The sequence below is a fragment of the Paramisgurnus dabryanus genome, chromosome 11, assembly GCF_030506205.2.
Source record: "Paramisgurnus dabryanus chromosome 11, PD_genome_1.1, whole genome shotgun sequence".
NCBI classification, from domain to species: domain Eukaryota; kingdom Metazoa; phylum Chordata; class Actinopteri; order Cypriniformes; family Cobitidae; genus Paramisgurnus; species Paramisgurnus dabryanus.
The window spans coordinates 16,309,563-16,328,005 of NC_133347.1; the positions used below are offsets into that span (position 1 = coordinate 16,309,563).

The 18,443-nt window shown below is 36.9% G+C and overlaps 2 protein-coding genes across 2 annotated transcripts in view; both read right to left on the bottom strand.

Moving 5' to 3' along the window:
- tafa3b (TAFA chemokine like family member 3b) overlaps positions 1-18,443 on the bottom strand; it is a 101,764-nt gene that overhangs the window by 23,554 nt on the left and 59,767 nt on the right. Inside the window, exon 2 of the mRNA XM_065247143.2 lies at positions 17,806-17,918. Within this exon, the coding sequence (XP_065103215.1) occupies positions 17,806-17,917 (112 nt within the window). The 5' untranslated portion in view covers position 17,918. The remainder of the gene's footprint in view (positions 1-17,805; positions 17,919-18,443) is intronic.
- Positions 1-18,443, bottom strand: part of LOC135729456 (putative helicase mov-10-B.2) — a 167,785-nt gene that overhangs the window by 17,512 nt on the left and 131,830 nt on the right. The gene's annotated exons all lie outside the window — the stretch shown is intronic.

The window sequence follows — 18,443 nt, forward strand, 5'->3', positions numbered from 1 at the left end:
AATTATCCCCGTTAGGAATCTGTGACCGCAGATATAGTCACTGCATCGCGTGTGTTTAGAAGTCTGTGCTGTTTGCTATGAGGTTTTTATGAGAGAAAGCACAAACTATTTAATATTTAATATGTAAAACTTGAATTTGAAATAAAACTTACCGCGGAGAAGATAATGAATTCGCTATCTTCTCTATTGCTAAGTGATGCGAAAATTATTTATTATTTCAAATTTCGTTTACAAGATAAATATACATTGTGTTGTTAAACAGATGAAATTATCTTGATATAGGCTACATTCATTATGAGAAGCCTTTTCTTTTTAATGTTACACTGTAGACAGTAATATATGTAATTTATTTAAAACTCTATGGTCGTGACAGCACATTGTCCATTATCTGTTGGTTCATGTGGGTCCAGTTTAATTCAGGGTAATCCTTTAATAAAATGTAATTATAAAATATTTTATTGTTTTGTAATATTCACAGCGCACATTCTCTCAGATCGTTTTAAAACATTTTTAATTATTCTGCAAAATTCCGCATAGATTTTGCAAAAGAAATCCGCAGAAATAGAAAAAATAACTCCTTACACAGATTCCTTACACAGCTGTACTACTCTTGCAGCAATTAAAGCAGTTCAGATTTGTTTTAAATGGCAAAATAGTTATATTTCTTTTTTTATTTACATTTTAGAGTATTTTTGTTTGTTCCAACAAGCGGTTCGCAGCCGACAGCAAGTTGACGACATGTTTGATGAATTGAACTCTCAAATCAACACTTCACTTGCCAATAATAACAACTATATAAAATATATATTTTCAGCATATCACAGTGTTAGTTTAAACGTTTATTATCAACACACACTATTTTTAAAAAGCGGAGGCAGGTTGCTCTGCTGCTCGCAGCTGCAACGGGTGCAGAAATAAAAAAATGAAAAGGGCTATAGCTACAAAACGAAACGAAATAAACATGAAACGAATAAACATGCAACCTGCCTTATCTTACAACTTCGCTATGCATATATATATGTATTATAGATTATGTCTTGGATGCTGTTTGCATAGATTATGCGCAGTATCCAAGGTTTTAATCTAGACCTCCATTAATATTTTTTCCCGGTGAGCTGAAGGTCCTGCTGTTAAATAAGCAACAGCTGCATTGTAAATGTGTGGCTGGCTGTGCTTATAGCGGACTCGTGCTATAGTTAAAAGTCTTACTACGTTTGTTTTGCAATCATCGTCTGTCAAAATGTTATTTTAATTAAATTGAAAAATATAAAAAGATGGAGAAGCCTAAATAAGCCCGAGGTCCGCCCGCGTATCAGCTGTGCCGTTAAAATTGGCCGAAACCCGACCTGAGGGGTGTAAAAAGGTCGGGTCGGGCTTGGGCTGAAATGCAGGGCTCTACCCTCAGTCGCATTCATTGAGAAAAATCTAATGCATGCTCATCATGAAAGCTCTTTACAAAATAATACCCCTCTGGGCTTTTGGTTCAAAGGCGTGCATGTTTGGAGAAATATTGATTGATTTTATATGTTTACTTCAAATTTCTAAAGAGAGGAGTAATATTTATTCAATTTTTAGTCCAAACACAGCATAATATTAGCTGAAGTTGTTTTACTGATATTTCCAATAGTCTGTTCATAATTCATACGTGATTATGATATTTTGTTTCAGTATACAGCGTCAGTACACTGAAAAAAATGATTCATTGAATTTAATCCGTTTTTTTTAAGGTAAGTGGTTGCAATCAATTTATTTAAGCTACATTTAAACAAAAGTTTTATATTTTATTTTACTTTACTAATCTTTTTGTTTAAATGTAGCTTAAATAAATTGATTGCAACCACTTACCTTAAAAAATGTATTAAATTCAATGAATATTTTTTTTCAGTGTACTACATTTAAAGGTGCAGTGTGTAAATTTTAGAAGCATCTAGTGGTGAGGTTGCAAATTGCAACCAACGGCTCAATCCACTGCTCACCCCTCGCTTTTGAAACGCATAGATAAGCTACAGTAAAAAATGTCATCGTCAGAGACAACTTAGTAAAAAAAGTTTGTCCGTTAAACGTTTCTGTAGAAACATGGCAGCACAAAATGGCGACCTCCACGCAAGGGGACCCTCTGTGTATGTAGATAAAAACGTCTCATTCTAATGTAATAAAAACATAACGGTTCATTATAAAAAGGTCTTTATACACCCCTGATAATATAGTTTAGTATATTATTTTGCATTTCTGTCAAGAGATCCTTCTAAAAATTACGAAAAGCACCTTTAACTAAATGTTTTATATAATGTAAAATATGCAATATTCGTGGGTCCTGAATCTGATAATGCCAAATGTCTTGTTACCAGTAAAAAGTAAGGGGTGGGGGGCCCTCTAAGATTATCTTGTCCCGGGCCCAGGCAAGACTGTCAGCTGGCCTGGCTGTATCGATGTGCGCATCGTCAGGCGCCCATGACGATGTATCGTCGTATCGATATTTTGAACACAGCACTACCAAACACTTCCATGTTTTACCTATTTAAAGACTGCTACATAAGTAGATACACTGTTTAGATCCTAAGGAATGAATGGGGCTAGGCTAAATGCTAACACATTCACGACGCGCCGTGCAAAGATGAAGTAGACGCATTGAAAAAAGATAGGTATGTATTAATTCGGTATGTAATACCTCAGTAAGTCGAAATAAGAACATAGTAAAATATTGAAAAACGGTGGTGTTTCCATTAACGCGAGCGTCTCTTTTATCATAAACCCCTTGCGTCTGTAGCAGGCTCGTATTTTGACATCACGCTTAATGCACATAAGGTTACATGAACACATATTTTGACATGACGAGCCAGCCTACATGACAGGCAACATACATGTTGTGACATGCTTCACATTGTGCGCCCTAAAAAAAAAAGGCACTGGGGAAAAAGTCTCAAAAAATGAAATGTCAGGATGTTTAAAGTGGACCTGATTCTTTGAAAGACTCAGAAATCAGTTTCAAAGCCACCGTCAGGTAAAACCCCATTATCCAAGTATTGAAACCACTCCACCTATAAGATTCTCACACACAGTCTTTAAATGCTATAAGTAATCATAAAAAGCCAGGGATATACTGTGGAAAAACGTGTACCTGTATGTGTCTCTGTGTGTATAATGCACGATAAGCACTTATCCTGGCTGTCACGACGCTCACTTCTGGATGGCCCATTAACCAAGAACGGATGAGTCACTTTAAAAGCCTTTTAATTGATGGGAGGGGCTGATCTACGGTTATGGTCCATTCACAGTCAGCACTTGTGCAGTTATTATATTCATTAGCGCAGATGATTATGAAGTCTTGATGAAAGGAAACGCCCTGCTGCTCTCAACACTGCAGACACCTGGAGCTGTTACATTACAATACAGACCCAATAATGAAATTATACCCACAACTCTCTCTCTCTCTCTCTCTCTCTCTCTCTCTCTCTCTCGTTCTCTCTCTCAACCCTGTATAGACCCTGTAGAAGTATAAACCCTGATTACAGCTGAGTGAGTCCTAATGTCTGTTAAGAGTTCCAGAGAGATATTAGCCGCCTACCTAGGCAGTATTTTAAGACATCATAGACATGCTTCTAATGCACTGGCTGTTCAAAACGAAAGGCAGCAACATTGTGCTGCATTGTAATTTTAAGGTAACATTACATTGTGCCCATGTGTCTAATATATTTAAGCTTGTATCTATGCAGAACTGTTTGAATCAGTCCCTTATAAGTCTACATTGCAGTTAGCATGTGGGTGATTCACGCAAAATTAGCCTTATGAGGTGTCATGAAACATTTTGATAAAAAAAGTAAATGCTATCAAAATAAGAAGCATACAGTTACAAACATCTCTTCTTGTACTATTTTGCACATGATTTCAAATGGCATCATAAAAACAAAATTTGTTGTTTTTTCCACATTTAAGGGGAAGATTTTCATTACCGCAATGTGTCCATGACTGGATTTGGGTTCTTTGACATGGAAATATTTATAATTAAAAAATCTAAAAAATAAAAAGCTTCAGTGCATGTTATACTACAAACATTTACAAGAAACATGTATTTGGTGATCATTGGTAAATGTAGAGACAATAATAAGGAATGTAAATGTGTCCAAGACCAATTTTCTCGTCCTCCACAACAATTTTCAATCATTGTTTAAGCCATCAAGGAACTAACATTTTCAAAAAAAATAAAAAATTCTTGTCGGAAGGGACATAATTGACTGTAACACTCAAGATGGCTACCAGGTAAGCAGTTCTTATTTTTTCTCTCCAGATAAAAGTTGAAATTTTGTTTGTCATAGTACCTAGACAACTTTGTAGTTCTCATTACCGAAACATGCGTTTGTAAATGCATATATTTAATGTAATATCATGTTGCGGTAATGATAATTTTTGATAATGATAATAAAAAAAATTTAAATAAATCTATAGGAAATATTTTTTAAATCCTCTAAAAATAATGTAAGTAATAGAGCTCACTAAGTCCGGAAACTAATACAGCTGAATGTGTTGAACAATTTCAAAACACTGCAGTGACAAACCGCGATAAAACCACTCTAAACAGTTGTTGTTTGTCAGAAGAATAATTGCTCTCAACAATACAGATATTACAAACTGACGCATAATGACCTTTCTTTTCAAAAAGTGAGTGTTTAGACATCCTGTTCCCAGAATGTTTCATACAGGTAAATATAACCCAGATGGCAAGAATGTGCTTTTGATGACATCATTTCCTGTGCAGATGTATCTAAGCAACATATCAAACTAATGCAAAGAAGATTCTGCATCTCTATTTAGTGCTCTCTCTCTCTCTCTCTCTCTCTCTCTCTCTCTCTCTCTCTCGCTCGCTCTCTGCCCAGTAAGGGTATGTAATATTAAAGTCGGATTAGGCCAAAAAGCCGATTACTATTTTAGTAGCATTTGTGTTTTATTTAAAGTTCTAATATTAAAGGACTAGCAAAAATAAACCCGTCTTAAGCATATTTCTCTTACACGTTCCAGATCACTGCCGTGTTTCAGGATATTTATTCTTACTTCTCATCTGGTCTATATTTCAATTCTTTCCTGTAGGGAGAGGCACTGAGAGTTTTGCGTGAGGCAGAGGTTTGCTTGCCATGCTGAAGGTGCAGAGCGGTCTGCTCTGCCACCCCCTAATCTGCTAATCTGTTAAAATGTGCTGTCCTCCAGCATATGCTCTCTTTGGGAGAGTGTGGTGTTAGATTATTTAAGCCTGTAGCGGGAGACAGGAGATCATCCCTCCCTGATAACTGTGAAATGGAGAGGTTCGTGTAAAATAACAGCTGAGCAGAAAATCTGCCTAGCAAGCACTTTACACTAAGTCCTTTTGCTTCTATGATTATTATTCTCTCTGCGTCTCTCCATCTCTCACATTCACGTCATTGCCAGAATTGAAATTAATTACAGCCCAATATGAAAAAGCTTTATCTATTAATGCAGACACATTAGAATGTGAGACGCATATTTAAAATGTGAGATGCGAAATATATACACATTTCATATCTTCAATCCCAAACTGAAAAACACAGAAGACAGAGTTCAAAGAGCTAGCGTTGGGTGGATACCAGAATTTTAGATTTGGTACGATACATGCCTCTGACAGATAAACCAAACACCCTAAGGCAACTGATGAAAGGAAACGAGAGCTATCAATTAATTTTTTATTATAATTTTACTTTTTTTGTAGTTAACACATTTAGGGCCCTATTTTAACGATCTAAGCGCATTGTCTAAAGCGCACGGCGCACAATCTAAACGGGCGTGTCTGAACCCACTAATTTAGTTTATGCGCCAAGGGCACGGCCTAAAAGAGTTGTTCCTATTTTCGTGATGAGTAATTGGTATGTTTTGGGAGTAATGTGCAATAAACCAATGAGAGTCTCAGCTCTCATCTCCTTTAAAAGCAAGCTGCGCCTGGCGCCATGCCTAATCCATATTTATAAAGCAGAATTTGTAAAGTAAAAAATTAAGCAGTTTAAGATTAATGTTAAAAAATTCTGTTGCTTTTATTTGTATTGCATTTTTTTTTTTAAACCTGTAAAAGCCGTTTTCTTTCAGTCATGGAAGTAAAAATAGCAGGCTTTTAATTGCTGTAAATGTATTGATATCCTACATAACCATTGTAATCTCATAAAATAACAAGAGATAAAGAATTTCAAACGTGCGGAGAGCTGTTTCAGCGCTCGAAAAGCGCCATGGATTTTTAAAAAAAGCATTACTTAAAAAAGGTTCTCATCTCACCATATCCACATGTACAAAGTTATCATTTACAATAAATCCGTAGGGTAGCATTTAAAAAACATTTGAAAACAGATGCATTTGTTTAAAGCAAAGCATTTATTTACTTACCAGGCTACAGCTGAAGCAGCTCTTTACGCCTTCTAAAGTCTCATAATCGGTCCTCATTTATGTCCAAGAGACTTAATAATCTTTTACATTTAAATGCTTTAATTTTTCATATTTAAAAGCTTTTTTGTGCTGCTGCGCATCCATGTGTGTGATAAGCAAACCCGCGTTGTCGTCCCGTTTATAGGCGCATATATTTCTAAAGCGCTCATTAAATAACAAAAACATTATTGCGACATTAACTTTAGACTTTAGACCAGGTTTTTGTTGGTCAATGGCGTAGTCTATTTTAGTTGCCTCAAAATAGCAAAGCACCAACAATGCGCTTGACCAAAACTCGTTTTCAGACCAGAATGCCCATGGATGCAAAATTGGGTGCAAATGCACTTGCTGTTTAAACAAGGTGGCGCTAAGGGTGAAAATGATCATTGCTAAGGGTGAAAATGATCATTGCGTTGGGTTGAAACTAGCAAAAGACACTTGCGTCATGCATTGTGCTGCATTGCGCCAGGTGAATTAATTCCTTATTGATGATTGAAACAAAGTAATGTTTGGCAATTTTTTTTTAAATGACACATTGATATATGCACATAAATTCTATATGTATCAGTCCAATGAAAACCAGACAGCAAACAGGAAGTGTAAACACTGAACTCAATGTAAATATACCTTAATGAATATATCTTTCATACAGTATTTCCTACTTCCATTCCATCTGAATTTGATTCACAGGTAATAACCAAGCGGCAACCTTACAATCTCTATTATGAGTCCAACACGGAAATGACTTAATCATCTTGCCGCTAGAAAGGGAGTCAACTCCCATAGACCCCCATGTTAAAATGCCCAACTTTACAGTGTTTACAGCCTGGTATTGTACAGTGGTTTTGTTCCATATAGCAAATTTTGACAATGGTGAGAGAAGTGATTTTTTTTATAACTCATCTATTTAAATTATATTAAGCCTTAAAGTTCTGCATAATTGCGGGTGTGGCCACTTGAGTGACAGGTGAACAGCCATTGCTATAACTACCATCGAGCTAGGTGGGTGTGTTTTCGGCCACCAGCCACCTCAGTTTCACCCACGTCCTGCCTCTTTACCCATTTTCAGTTATATACGAGTAATGTGTGGTGACCTGATGCCAAGATGGCGACGGCAAGCCCTGCCAACTATTATCTTCAAAAAAGCTCTTCACAAACCTATGGCTGATGTCAGGGACACTACATACACATTTTTACAGTCTATGGTAATAACTGAATTAAACTAATGTCAATTATGGTAAACACGTTACAAATGAAAAACACATTTATGCAATTTTAGGATTGCTGAACTGTTCTAAAATCAGAAGTCTGTCTTCCAGGTCATGTGACAAAACTTGCTGCAATTTACTGTTTACTGAGTAAATGATGTTTTTGTTTTGTACTTTTAGTTTACCTACAGTAACAGAATGCATATACATGTACACTGTTCTGAAATAATCTGAAATGTCAAATAGAGGCCTGTGGGAATAAACGCTGGGACAGCATATCCAGACATCCGTATCGCATGACCTCTCTGCTGTGGTCAGGCCTCCTCCAATAATCCAGGGGTCAGTGTTCGTTCCTTCTCAGCCTGACCCACATTTCCACACCTCAGTCAAAGTCCCACTGCAAACATGCAACACTTGAACAAATATCCTTCAATACACTTCAAACCCCTGAGAGGGCTGTCACATACAAAAGAGGGCATAAAAAGGGGAGAAAAGTGACATTTTGACGGCTGTCCAATCCGACTGCAGCAGAAGATGTTATTCTTTGGCTCCAATTTGAGAGAAACTGAACCTTTCCCCTTTCCTGTCATCTCGTGCGTCTGTGTTTCTTGCTCCTCTACACATTCATCTCCTCCTCATTTCCGTCTTGTCATCCCAAGTCTCATCAAATGTCAGAGGACAGGGTGACGTTACTGAGTTCTCGCACCATCTGCATCTTGAAATACACAACTGTTGTGTGACCGATTTCCCTTAGGACCTGTGACGGGGTCAGCACTTTTAAACAGAAGTCTGATGAGACCATACTATGAGAACGTGACAGAAAACGTCCCAGGAGATGTTGCTTGCCCCTATTTCATTTTTGTTCAAATATACTACAAAGCTAATCCTGCCATTCTGACTTAATACATACTTGCTCATTCCTCATTCCCTTGTAATTTGTATTTCCACTGCACTCTGCACAACAAATCTAATTACATGTATTACATTTTTTTTGCAGATTCAGACTTTTTCCAGTGTGGGTTTGGTCTTTAATCACCAGTGATGTATGTATCCATGTATATCAATTAATCTGACTTCCACCAGAGAAAAGTATATTTCTCCTAATCTCAAAGAAAATAGCTTTTCAGTGCAGTACACATGAGAGGAGCAAGCATTAAAAACAATAATTTATTAACAGGTTCACGGGTCGGGCATGATAATGTTTTACACGTTTATATTAAATTTCCCCTTCAACAGCTCCCTTAATCTAACACACCAAAATGAGAATGGTACTTATCAGCAGGTTTTCTTTGTTTTTAAAGGGTAATGTGTCAGCACCTCTTCTAATGCTGAATTCTGCCTGAGCACATGTTTGATACTGCGGTAATCAGGACGCCTGATGGATAGGAAGCTGTTTTGTTTATGGAGAGTGTGAGCTCGCAGCCATCTGCTCTAAGAATAAACACCATGCTCTGATGGAATACATAAACACCCATCAAGATCAAAGCGGCCTGCTTAAGACACTCCTAAACACCCATTTAAAAGCACTTACACCTGTGCATTCTTTAACACGTGCTGTACATCAACCGAAACCTCATTGGACCAATCACAAATGAGTGTTTATTCTTGTTCTTTCCATAGAGTTTGTAAACAACATGGAACCGCAGGGCATCCAACAATAACTTTACTGTAGCCTACTGTAAACATAGCAAAATGAATGCTGCACTGCATACAAGTTAATATACAGTAGGACAGCCTTAAAATATGCACTCTAAAAACAAACAGTGCTAAATAGCACTAAAAGTGTTTTTGCTCGTAATCATAGAAGAAACATTTTTTGTGCCATATAGCACCCGTGTAGAACCATATAGTGCTATAGAACCATATGTGGTGCTATATGGCCCCCGTACGGTTCTTCATAGGTGCTTCACCAGTGCTATAGCACTAAAAATGGTTCTTCTATGATTACGAGCACCTACGAGCACATCCGATTAACCTATACTACATTTTTCTTAATAAAATTTCAAAATAAAAGACCCCTGGTTTGTTCAGTACAAAGTGTGGTTTTGCATTTAAGTAAATGATAAATTACAAAACAACATATGTTGTTAGACTCTAACCAATGAACCAAGCAAAATGGGTGTCACAATCAAACTTTTTTACTGAGTGTTGATCCCAGGAAATTGCCATGAAAAGTGCCTTAAAAAGTGTGAACGCAAAAATGTTCTGGATTTGATCCGAGAATCGATTCCAGGAAAGAGACGTAAAATTCGCGTCTACCACGTCTAGGTTGCCGCTTTAACATTTTAACATTTGACATTCACGCAGAAATTCGCGTCATGGGAGGGGCTTCTGCGACTCCGCTCGCTTCCTGTAATCATGTCACTACTAGAGCAAGCTTCTGATTAGTTAACGCGGCACGTTTTTCCGCCCACATTTTCAACCCGCGCATTTCCCGCGGCAACACTCAATTCGCGCGAACTAGCAACGCAAATGAGGCGGAATCTTGTCTACTCACTATATTAATATATTTAAATTGTTTTAATGTAAAACCTCAGTATATCAGCAACAGTGCCCTGCAGTGATCCGCGGTTCAATGTATAAACAACCAGCACCCGACCAACATTTTCAACTAACCCTCCCGCAACTTGGATCGCAAAAAAAAAATCGTACTCGACCCGCTTCCTGGCCCGCATTTTTTAAAAGTAGTAATTGTTTAAAATAGTTAATTGCCATCTTTATTTCAAACGACACTACCGCGACCTGAATTGTACCATTAAAAATATTTTTGGATGACTCGTAACCACGAGTTACCGCGGGTGACTGCGGGGACACGCTCATTTTGGATCAACCCGTGCATCACTGGTGCCCTGTTATCTGCAGCCTTAAAATATAATTTCCAATTCAGTGCAAATACCCTTGCAGGAACGTTTCCATAACGTTTGTTTTTGTTTCCCTTTTGGTTTAACGGTCTGTGAACATCTTTTTAGGTAATATTTTTGCAAATAACTTAAAATAACGTATACAGAATAATGCTTATAATTACCAGATCAACTTGGTAAATGTTCCATAAAGGCAGTCGCAGTGTCCACTACTGCTGCTATCTGTGTTCACTTACTGTACTACTTGGATGGGAGGACAAATTCTGAGTTTGTGTTATTCTTTACCCTCACAGAAATTTTTCTAATGTTATCCATACAATTTTTTGAGGAAACTAAGTGAAAACACATTTAATCCATTGTAGTTCTTTAGTTTTGTGCACGCTCCTCTGCTGCAAGCGTGCGCCTCTCGCTTCTTACACGTCACAATGTAACGTCTTTACGGGATCTATATGGGATGTGTGGGAATGCACACACAGATTCCACAAAATCACTGGCAGTATGAATGAACCAAAAAAAGTTACAAAAAGTAAAAATATTTTCTGGAATCCGCTGTGTGTGAGCTTCTGATTGAAATGCATATAAAATACTTGTGCATGCTGTAAATAGTTGAACAAATGTGTAGGTACTCTGGGATATCTGGGAGGGTTTGATGGTGATGCGACCTCCATGTGTTACCCCACAGATGCAACAGAGCAGCGTGCAAGAAAGTTTCACATTTTTAATTTGCCTTCTGCATCTCACACAGGCTGCGAAAAATCACAGCTAAGCTAACACATACCAGACAGACAATCCCGAACTGAATTCACTCGAAAACTCGTAAACAGGAGTTAAGAGATTGTGAGTCCGATTTTTTATCATTTCTCAGACAGTCTGAAATGGCCTGTCTTCCAAGTTATTACAGAACACAAAGAAAGAGCTTTAGCCATGTGACCTCGTACACATAAAAAGCAAAACTCATATACCGGGAGCAAATAACCAGACTGAACGGATGCGTCACTAACAACACAACAGCTACACACTGCAGCTCATAACACTATATCTTGGTGTGAGTCTGATGGTATTGACCGTAAAAAGGTTTCGCAACCTAAAAATGTGCTTCATGTGATAATGTAAGGGAGGGGAAGGTTGAAAAAAAATGCCCCTGTCTATGAAAGTGTTGCAGACTTACATGAATCATGCATTTTATCAGAGCATCAAATAAACGTATGGTGATAAATAATATCAGAACTCACTTTGTGTCTCTTCTCTTTAAATCTCACCATAACCGATGACATTTATGGCTGAATAATTTTCAAATTAAAATCAAATTAAAACTGACAGTGAGTCACCAAAACATCCAAATTGATGGCACATTATAAAACTGACATTTAAATACAAAATTATAATCAGAAATAACTTACAGTGATTAATTATTCATCCCAAATTATCAGTTGTGACTGAACCAACCCATCTACTTTCTTCTTAATAAAAAAGTGTAATTACCCTGATTGGTAAAATAGAATCTAAAATTAAATAACGTTTTTATAAATAGCGGTAAAATCACGCCATAACAAGCCATCACAAGTTTAAAGTGGGATAACAATTAACACCTTTTCGTTAAGGTGCTTTGTATAGTATGTTATTTTTAAAGAAGAGCTGTCAAACGCATTCACACACACACTTATAAGTCTTTCATTCTGCTCTGCTATCTGAACCTTCAGAGTTGATTGAAACTAATTGGAGCTAAAATGCAAGTGTCACACACACAAACCGTATACACACACGCACGCACACACACATAAAAGTCCCTAGAGGAGCATGCTTGCCTTAGTAGATATAGTAAAGCAGTCATAATGGATCATTTATTTGAACAAAAGTCAAGTCATTTGCATTCTTTGTATGGTGAAATTAATTATAATCAAAGGCCAAGTAAAACGTCACGTATGAGTGGAAATCCGTCGCTCAAAGAAATGCATGTAGTGGAGCGGTGGAGGGCTAATGCGCAGAATGTAAGATGTCCATAAAGTTGATTTGAAATTACTGCATATTTAAACTTAGTTCAATGTTTGAATTTCCCGTGCGATAAAAAATCTAAACTGTAGTATGTGTGAGGTTCAAGAGACACTCCACTTTTTAAAAAATATGCTCATTTTCCAGCTCCCTAGAGTTAAACATTTAATTTTTACCGTTTTGGAATCTATTCAGCCGATCTCCGGGTCTGGCGCTACCACTTGTAGCATAGCTTAGCACAATCCATTGAATCTGATTAGACAATTAGCATCGCGCTCAAAAATAAAGTTTCGACATTTTTCCTATTTAAAACTTGACTCTTCTGTAGTTACATCGTGTACTAAGACTGACGGAAAGTTAAAAATTGTGATTTTCTAGGCCAATATGGCTAGGAACTATACTCTCTTTCTGGCGTAATAATCAAGGACTTTGTCTCTGCGTAACAGCAATGATATTACGCAGCACCCGAAAAAAGTCCCCTTGGTAACTTTCAATAGCAGGGGACCATTTTCGAACACTTCGTAATATGATTACGCCTGCCTCATAAATCTATTATGTCCAGTGTCGCTATAAATACTGTATACATTTATATTTCACTATACTGGTTATTCACAAATAGCCAGACTCTACAAAATGCTGTGTTGTTTCAACCCATGCTAAAATGATAAAATATGAACACTTAACATAATGGTTGAGTATGTCCACATTTTTAAATAAACCATGGGTTGAAACAACATTTCAGAAATGTGTTTGTAAGAAAAAGCGTTTGAACGCATACAAAGCCTCACAAGCTTCTGGTTTTATTGTTGATGTTAACACACACGGAAAGAGTGAGACAGAAAAAATAAGTGCAAGGCAGATTGGGGATGAAACAAGGCAGAGGTGACAGAAATCATAAAAACCAAGGCCTGGGTTCTGTCACACGACAGCACCATCGGTCAGCGAGACGTGTGAGCCAATGTCACCCTCACACAGGCTCAAACACAAAACCTATCTTTCCGTACAGTGTCGATGTCACTGGACATACAGTACCTTGTGTCTTGTTTAGGACAGGTAAGTTTAGGACACGTCAGAGACTCGGACACACACACACATTCTGTCTGAGGGTAGGAGACCTCAGGACTGCTGGATTCATGTTTGTTCCTACATTTCCTCATTTGTCTATTTCCACTCCTGTCTCTCTCTTCTTTCTTTTGTCCTTCACTAGCTCTCCTCAACCTCTCTTTCTCCCTCTCTCCGGGGATATTAGTTTTATTGAGAGGATGAGCCTCATAAAGAATGACCTACAGTAACTGTAAACTTCCTGGCTAAATTCCCCATGCACGTGTACATGTGTGTGCGCGTACCAAACACTTCACTCTCATTTAGCTTACTGTCCCTGAAGCGTTTGCTGCTCGTAGAGAAGAAGAGTTTGGTGTTATTAGTTTTTCCCTCCCAGTGGTTTAGTGTGTGTGTGTGTTGTGTGTGTGTGTGTGTGTCACCTTCCACTGACCTGTTAAGCAGTAGTGTGTAATTAACTGTTTATCTGAACTATTTCCTACCTCTCGTCTGCTCTGATTGGCTGACACTTAAAACACATGGAGTGGTTATTCAATCAAAATAAATAGTAGCTGGGTAGGCAATACCTTGGACAACAGAGTACATAAGTACCTCTGGTAAAATACAGACACAGGCAATGGGAGGGCCACTGCTAATAGGCTGAATGGTGTGAATGATTCCAAGGGGCCACATAGGACCTAGAGGACCCCAAAACAATATCAGCAGGATTGATATAGATGCTAATAAATGTATTAATATGTCATGGGTCTTCAAATAGGGGTTTGTGGTGATATTCCTGGGTTCCTCCAAATATGGTTTAAATTCAATTCATTGATTTATTTGGGATGAAAAACATGATGAAAAGGAAGGATCATACATTAAAAACTATTGAGTAAATTTTAAATGTTATGTAGTATGTTAACAATATGTGCATTTTTTGTATATTTTTGTAATGTAGCAATCATAACAAAATAAATAAATTGGTCATAATTTGATACATATAATAAGGGCCCCTGCTCATCCTTTCTATCCATAAAGGGGTTCTTGATCAGAAAATGTGATGCCAGTTTAAAATAAATATTTAGGGGCGGTTTCCCGGAAAAAGAGTTTAGCTTATTCCAGGACTGGGCCTTATTAATATTAGGTAATTTAAGAAGTTTTTACAAATATACAGTAGGCCCACTATGCAAAAGTCTTAAGCCACCATGCCAGAATTAGATTGGTTGTTTTTTCAATGTTAGTGATCATATATAATTGTTTCTCAGTCTCTTTAATAAAATACATCCAGAAAATACATTAAATGTGTACGTAGTATTAAAAGTGTATAAAAATGTAAACTGATGTGTCAAGTTTTTAGGGTAAACTCCCCTTCCACTTGAGCAATAGCAGGAAACTGCAGGATCTCTTAAAGCAACACTATGTAGTTTTTTTTACCTTTAAATAATGTCTCTAAAATTATTTCAGTGATAGAACAACTTTTAACTGGACAAATTGAACTGTTGCTGCAACCTGAGCAGCCTCCTAGCTGCTACAAGCACACTCTGAAAGTGGCGGTGGAGGGTAGGAAACACAGCTCCGCCCCTCCCCCTGCCTGCAGAAGAGTGTCTGATACCAGGCACTGTTGCGCTTTTCAACCACATGGGGGAGCTGCAAGTCATTTTTACATGGAAACTACATAGTGTTGCTTTAAACCTAAATAAATTTAAATCCTAATTTCTAATTTTAAAGAAATTCGTCTTTTCATTTCATTCTGCTCAAAAACGCTCAAGATGTGTTTAGTTCCAAGAGAGGTCACACTAAACAACGATGATGCCTAAAGAAGACATTTTGTCTTGAAAATGATTATAATTTTTTATCTGTACATATTTCCCGTTTGTATCTTAATAAAAAGATTGAAAAATAAATTTGGATGAACATACATACTTCTAAAACAACAAAGCTGGTGGTCACTTTTGCACAGTACTGTACCTTACAAAAATACTACAGGTGTGCATCTTAAGACAAAACAATGCCAACAAAATATGTTAAACATATTAATCAGGACAAGGTGTTTTTAAATGAAAGCAGCTCAAACACGCTTTTTTTCTGGGACTACGATAAGCCCTGATCGCCTCGTAATGTTATCAGCTCACACATCTGTAAAAGACACTTGCTACATCACCACAAATATTACATGGACAATGTTCTGATAAGAAAAATTTACTTTAATTTTCTCAAATAAAACAATTGAGGAGCTCAGATGCAAAACCCTCTAAATGCCACCGCCATCAAAAATGAGATAAAGATTTTACTAGAATGCTCTCTGCACGAATTATACCTTCATCAAATACTTTTACTTAAAATTCACGTAACATCGTCCTCAGGAGATTCAGAGATAGAAGTTTGTTGGCACAATTCATAAAAAAATGCTAATTTACAAGTAAACATGTCAAACGCACTTTTGCATCTGATCTCTTCAATTAATCACACTAGACTGCACCAGTAGTCTGCCTATAACTTCATCAAACGCATGTTAGAATCCAACATGCAAAACTTACCAAATAATTCACTGAACCATGCACTTGATTTTAAACAGCTACAAGAGCACGTCCATTTATGTAGATCTACAGTGCATGTTCAGTGTTAATGTAGCTCTACTGGCAGAGCAGTGATTGCAACACATCCCAGCAAGCAAATCCGAGACAGTAAATTACGACCAACTATAGACCCAGTAAAGTCAGGCTATGAGTAAACAGCTTCTAAATAACCTTGAATTTGGTTACATGCCATTTTTGGCAAAATAACTGGAGAAGTATATTCCATCATGTAAGCAAAGTCAAGAGGTGTTCAAGGTTTTTTCCATAGAGTTATTAATGAAAGAGTTTTGTTAAATAGGCTACACACTAACAATTGCTGGCTGCAAACAAAATAAATGTGCCTGTCTTAAAATTGTGTGTCAAATTTTTGTTCATATCTTTAATATTGATTGAACATGTCAAAGAATAAATCATAATGAAATGAATGCCTAAAATCAGACTTTGATTTTCATTATCTCAGAATTTGATTTTGAGACTTTAGTTTAGTTTTTACAGACTGGGTCAGATATAAAAAAAAATGTTTGTCATAATTGTGCTGTGTTTTTCTTACATATTTAGAGATTTGTATCATTTATAATTGAACTATGGTTAGATGAGGGATGAATAGTGTAGACATGTCTTTTATAGGCAGATATATAAACAATATCCACTTCAAGTATATAGACAAAATAGTATTGTAATATTTTCCTGCAAACTTAATTTTTTATTAAGTGTTACAACTAACCCTCTGCCTGTTACTATTAACCCCACCTATGCGGTAAGTTGTAACGTTTCCACTACTGTCATGTTTGGTGTAATTGTCCAAGAATGGTAAGTACTAGAAACAAACTTCAAATGGTCATTTTTAGCAGAGATGTGTGTGTTGCTTCTCTAAAATATAATTAAATATAGATTATATTATATAGAAAAATGTAATGATTGAGCCAAAACTAAAAAGCGTTAGGTCCCCTACTGATAAAAATGTCCACGGAATAAAAGCATCTGCCAAATGCATAAATGTAAATGTAGAAAGCTATAATAGTAAAACAATAAGCATATACGTTAATTATAAATTACTCAAGTGGGATTTAAACTTGGGTAGGCAGGCATAAAAGCTCCACCATACAATATGGCACTATGTCCTGTCCACAAAGCCAAAAACTAAGAAGTCAATACAAAGAATTATATACATCGAGCCTAACATATAAATGGCCCTATACAGTGATCACAATTGAAAAAAACATAATTGTCTGCTAATAAGTACCATCTTCAATTAATATTGCATAAACCAATGCTTAGAAAAATAACTTCAGCAGAACTTTCTTTTGTACTTTAAACCTTCTACAAAGCCTCTACATGACCCCAAACTTCAGAGTCCTGTGATTCATCAGCGATTGTTCTTATAAACAGACATCATAAAGATTTTCTCTGGACCACTTTTAAGCTGAACTAAGCATCCACTTACTGCTGAGCTGAGGTCATTACCTTAGCACAAACACACACACACTTACATGCATACTAACAGGCATTGTTTTTATGTTTTAAAGCTATGCTTATTACATTAGAGGCATTAGTTGAAATTTCTGGTACGGAGCAAAAAATGTTTTTATGGTAATGTCAACCCGAATCATGCAATCCATCTGGGCTTTTACTGTAATGAGGCTGCTCATTAAAATGATCATCAAAAAATAAACCATAACAATCCTTTAGGTCAAACAAACTTTAACCTTGACTTACCAATGTGACTGCGGTGAGAAGAGGCATCTGACAGGTGACCCCAGAAAGACAGAAGGGTCAAAAACACCAGCACGAGCCACGCGCACACCCTCTGTACCGCCCGCTCCTGCATGCTGAAACACACACATAAAAACCATATCAGGACAAGAGCGACACGGCGATCAGAAAGGCTATTACAAGACTTCATGTCTCCTCAGGCTTTATCTAAATGTCATCGTTTTCTCGCTGAATGCTTTCTGATACACTGCAGAGTGGAAGAAAATCATTAAGCACTTTCTGTCGGATCTTGAAGCAGATTGTATCCTCAGTGTCGATCTAGATGAAACTTAGTTCAGCTTTTTCTTTTTACCCATTTCTCTTGTTTCTTTCATTTCCTGACACTCTTTTTTATCTTCAGGAAAGGCAAACAGATTTATGCATTTCTTTTGGAGAGAAAAGCCGATTATTTATTTACAATGTATTGACTTTTGAAAAGGCAAGCAGTAAACGAAAACCCAATTCGTCTGTGTGGGAAAGTGTGTGCGTACTCTTAAAGAAAAAGTGAACCCCTAAAAAATAAATTATGTAACTGTATGTTCTTGTTATGTTTTTTGAAGAATCAGATTTTTTCAACACTTTCAAACTTCATAAAGAAAACA